Genomic DNA, 5,000 nt, shown 5'->3' on the forward strand with positions numbered 1-5,000 from the left:
AGAGAGAGAGAGAGAGTGAGTGAGTGTGTAGTTTTGAGCAGTAATATATATATTTATATGTTTATATATATATATATATATATATATATATATATATATATATATATATATATATAAGAGAGAGAGAGAGAGAGAGATTTGAGCTGTGATGCATAATAAATCAAAGAGAGAAAGATCTTAGCAGGAACAGAGGGAGACTATATATATATATATATATATATATATATATATATATATATATATATATATATATATATATATATATACATATATTGAGATTACAATTCACACTTTCCAGTGTGTGTGTGTGTGTGTGTGTGTGTGTGAGAGAGAGAGAGAGAGAGAGAGAATCACATGAAGAGATTCAAGTAATGAGTCATAAGGTGAGAGGAGCAGGTGGAGGGTGGAGAGAAAGAAATATGAACCGTGTTGGATGAAGTAAACGGAATAGACAGAGAGAATTAGGCAATGAGAGGAGGAGACAAACTCAAGCAAAAGAGAACGAGAGAAAGAAGAATGAAACTATCGTAAGCGAATCAAACATTCACGTATGCATACGAACATAACATTACGTAATACATTCGGTGTTTGTAACATATCACCTACCCTCAGAGTTTGAGGGAATGTAGGCTAACGGGAACTTATCACCTGTGTGTCCAGTCTCTGAACTAATGTTTTAACACCTGTGCAGATATGTGCCAATGCTGATGACAGTAACCTTGAGGCACTCGAGAACTGACACCTGTGTGCCACGGAGAAGAGTTTCGAATATTCTTTTTGTCCTTGGTTTTATTTTTTCACCCTTCTCAGTATATGAATGTCCTCATTCGAAAAAGTGATTCCACTTGGACTTTTTATGGTTTTTTGACTTCACTTTTTTGAAATGGCTAGATAAGATTTTGTCATTATCCATTTTTGCTCGTGTTGATGAGTCAGACATGTCATTTAGCGTTGTTCGAACGCAAGTCTTGCTCTTGGCTTCCACTTCGTTCATGAATGCGCAAACTATATCTGACCTAGCTTAACCTCGCTCTGCCTAACCTACGTCTATGTTTTTAGCCAGGACTCCTAAACCCAAGACCTCTTCTTTAGGTCTTGTCTAAATCTAGCTATGGTCTTTGCCTCTGAAGCGCCATTATGCATGCTGGGGCTTCGAGCATTGACCCAGTAAGCATGGTTTGTGCCCTCTCCTATCCTCCACCCCCATTTCAATCAGAATTATATTTGTGCATGCTAGATTAACCCATGACTTAGCCACGATTGTTTCGACCAACTTTAATCACCTGCCGGAATAACTGACATTGTTACCAGAATGATTTAGATTATACCCCCCTTCAAGAATCTAACATTATACAGTATAGCAAATTCCACAGGAAAAGCCAAGCACAAATAATCCTCAGTCAAAATTTCATTCCACCTTCCAGACTAGAACAACAGCAGCAGCAAAAGGAACCTGCGAAGCAGTGTTTGCCACGCTAGCGAGAGAGAAGTCGAGAGGCTGAACCGCGATCTGTCAACACTGCGGGATCACAAGAAACGCCTAGAAGAAATAGTACAGGTAAGTACAGCGTTACCTGTAACGCGTCGGTGTTACACAGAAGCTTTTATTACGCTTCCACGTTTGCAGAAATGGTTTTCAAATTTGAATTTCTTGCCATTTTTACTTATAAACACATGTCGTTTTGGGTATTGCAATAAACGGAATTGGTGTATGTAACAAGCAGACTATACAGAACAGTTTAACAGTAATATTCATATACATGCTACTTAAATTAACTTTTAGTGATCATCTTCAAATACATTGTAAATACAATTTTATACACAGCAAGATTCAAGAGAGATTTCCCTATTCTCTTAAAAGTGCATAGGAATTTATTGATTTTGACATTTAGGTTTTATCTTTACGGGCAACTTACATGCATATTTTGGGTGCATGTGAAATGAATAATTTCTTGTGTGCGTTTCACAACACACACACACACACACACAAACACAAACACGCAACCAGATTTAGAGATCAGAAAAAGTATTTTATGGCGGTGAGCATAGTTTTAGTTGCGGTTTTTTTTTTAAGGTACATCCAAGATATATTCAGGTAATGGTAGAGATTTGATGATGATAGAATGATTACATTTTGTTCTTCAAATCGGTATATACCAGTTTCATACAGGACTCTAGGAGTTGTTTTTACTATTAGATGGCGTAGAGTATGTGTGTTTATGTATGTATGCATGTCTGTATCTATGAATACAAAAATACAAATATGAATTGTGTATCTATGGTGGACGTTGTCTGAATGAGAATTATTGCATGGCTTGGCTTGTTGACTATTTATCCCTCTTCCACCAAGCTTTGGAATGATCCTGTTCCAGTGTTCTTGGTGGCATACAATCTTTCATCCAATATGAGCCTACTTTTTATTTATTTTTGTTTTCTCCTTCTCACTTGGCTTGGTAAGACTATTGTTGTGTCGCCTGTCCGTCGCCTGTACATTTAACAAATTATTGTGGTAACTGTCGATTCTGTTATTTTCAACAGTGTCTAATGATTGGGAGTCTATTGAGGTTTGTTACATCCGGACAAAAATTGGGATTAAATACTTGCCACCGTGTGAAACGAAGATGACGAAACGATGACCATATAACTGAAAACTGTATTTGTTTCTGATAAATTTTTATGAGATTTTTGTCCTTGGCGTTGCAGTTTTAATATGTTGACTCAGCTGGATGTTTATCATTGATCTTTTAGAACGTGGTATAACATCTAAAAGAAAATAACTTAAGTAGACTTCTTGAGAATGCCGTATTAATTACTCAGCGTATGATGGAAAATCGCGTTGAAGAGTGTAAATGGTAAAAAGACCTTTATAAAGCTGGGTGCTTAAATTGTATTGGTAAGAGTAATAGTCTTGTTAGGCTTATCAGAAATGTTACTCCCATCTTCTCGCTCCAGAAGGGAGCATGTTTCTAAAAAGTTTGCTAATATTTTCTTGACATTTTAAGGGGTTTTTCCCGTATAATATTTACTCAACATTTTCATAGTGCGCGTCTACATTTATATAGGGAATATCATAGATTACATTTTCGTAGTGCGTGTCTAAATTGATATACGGAATATCACATCTGTGTTCACATTATTTAACACCATTCGGGGCGTTATATTCAAAACGCGAATCACAAATGTCAAATCATCTAGAAATACTAACAGTCAGAGTAGAAAAATCATTCATTATATTCAGGCACTTGATGCACCCTTTTCACTAGCCGTAGAGAGAGAGAGAGAGAGAGAGAGAGAGAGACTCTGACAATTCATCTTAGTAACTTGGCCCAAATGTCAAAGGTTTTGGGGAGGCAAAGGCGAAGCTATAGGAGCACTCTAAAATAGAGTTCACCTCCCACGACCTCAGGCTTTCGAGGGAGAGACGATGTTCTACCAGGCGTTGTATAATAAACATCGTTTTAAGTGGTGCTTCGTTCGGGAAGTCAGTCTCTCTCTCTCTCTCTCTCTCTCCAACGTCTTCAAAGTTCTGGGTAAGAGACGGTGCTCTACCAGGCGTTGTATAATAAAACACCCTTTTAATTGGTGCTTCGTTTGGGAACTCTAACTCTCTCTCTCTCTCTCTCTCCTTATTTGTCTATTTTTTCTGTAAGGTCTTATATTATCAGGAGATATAAGACTAAGGTTCTATTCCCAAAACCGGAAAGGAGAGAACGATATGATCGCATTTCCTAATTATCCACAGTGGCGTTGTTGACTTTGGTACATTAATTCACTGTACAGGTCAAAAGAGGCACAATGCATATTTATGGAAATGGGCCACCTTTGTGGGATCAGTCTGGTGTCTATTGCGCGCTTGACTACTGTGTATGTATGTATGTATGTATATATACACATACGTACATATATATGTGTGTGTGTATGTATGTATTATATCAATAAAGGGGAAAGAATTAAGGTAATACTTCTTAATATATTTCGTGCAACTTCACTCACGGGAAAGACCCTCTACGGTATAAAACAGCTTAAGTCTTCTTTCTTCACAGCTTGCCTGTTTACAGAAATAACCAAAGGATGTTTACAGTGGTTTGGTAGGACACCAAACAACTGGGGAGAACAGGAGTATTTTTTTTTCTTCCTTCTAATAACAATTTCTTTTCGCCCACATCGCCAAACGTTGGCTCACAGCCAACAGAAAAGGGGAGACGCAACTGTCTCAGTAGGTACACCTGTCGATGGTGTTACTCCCACGCCCAGATACACTGTATGCACTATACGGACACATGCACATAGAGAGATGTAGGCTACATAAAATAAGGGTTCACGTTCTTTCTTTACGTCCATCCTCTGTAACAGACGTCAGCTTGCTCCTTACCCTTATCCATTGATTACTCACTTAATGGACCCCGTACCATATCTTGATTCTGAAACCACATAATTTCTCTCTCTCTCTCTCTCTCTCTCTCTCTCTTCTCTTATTCATCAATTACCATCAATTACCTTCATATCTTGATTCCTGAAACCACATAATTTCTCTCTCTCTGACCCTCCTTATCCATTAGTTACTCACCTTGTGAGCCCCATACCATATCTTGATACTTGGAACCACATGCGTTCTCTCTCTCTCTCTCTCTCTCTCTCTCTCTCTCTCTCTCTCTCTCTCTCTCTCTCTCATTAATTACCTAATGGCCCATACCATATCTTGATTCCTGAAACTCTCTCTCTCTCTCTCTCTCTCCTCTCTCTCTCTCCTTATCCATTAATTTACTCACCTTGTGAGTCCCATACCATATCTTGATACTTGAAACCACATATTCTCTCTCTCTCTCTCTCTCTCTCTCTCTCTCTCTCTCTCTCTCTCTCTCTCTCTCATTAATTACCTAATGGCCCATACCATATCTTGATTCCTGAAACCACATAATCTCTCTCTCTCTCTCTCTCTCTCTCTCTCTATCCTTATCCATTAGTTACTCACCTTGTGAGCCCATACCATATCTTGATAC

General features: G+C 38.1%; 1 protein-coding gene across 5 annotated transcripts in view; it reads left to right on the forward strand.

Annotated features, from left to right (window-relative positions):
* Window positions 1–5,000, forward strand: part of LOC136835542 (flagellar attachment zone protein 1-like) — a 406,052-nt gene that overhangs the window by 49,076 nt on the left and 351,976 nt on the right. For 3 of the 5 annotated variants that reach the window (XM_067099186.1, XM_067099187.1, XM_067099189.1), the window contains exon 1: window positions 1,431–1,558. Coding sequence is in view for 1 of the 5 variants with exons in the window: in XM_067099190.1 (XP_066955291.1) it covers window positions 1,444–1,558 (115 nt within the window). In the remaining 4 variants the exon portion in view is untranslated. Of the gene's footprint in view, window positions 1–1,430; window positions 1,559–5,000 lie in introns of those variants that run through there. The other 2 variants (XM_067099190.1, XM_067099185.1) reach the window with 2 other exon arrangements.

Source organism: Macrobrachium rosenbergii, chromosome 55 (genome assembly GCF_040412425.1).
Source record: "Macrobrachium rosenbergii isolate ZJJX-2024 chromosome 55, ASM4041242v1, whole genome shotgun sequence".
Taxonomy (NCBI): domain Eukaryota; kingdom Metazoa; phylum Arthropoda; class Malacostraca; order Decapoda; family Palaemonidae; genus Macrobrachium; species Macrobrachium rosenbergii.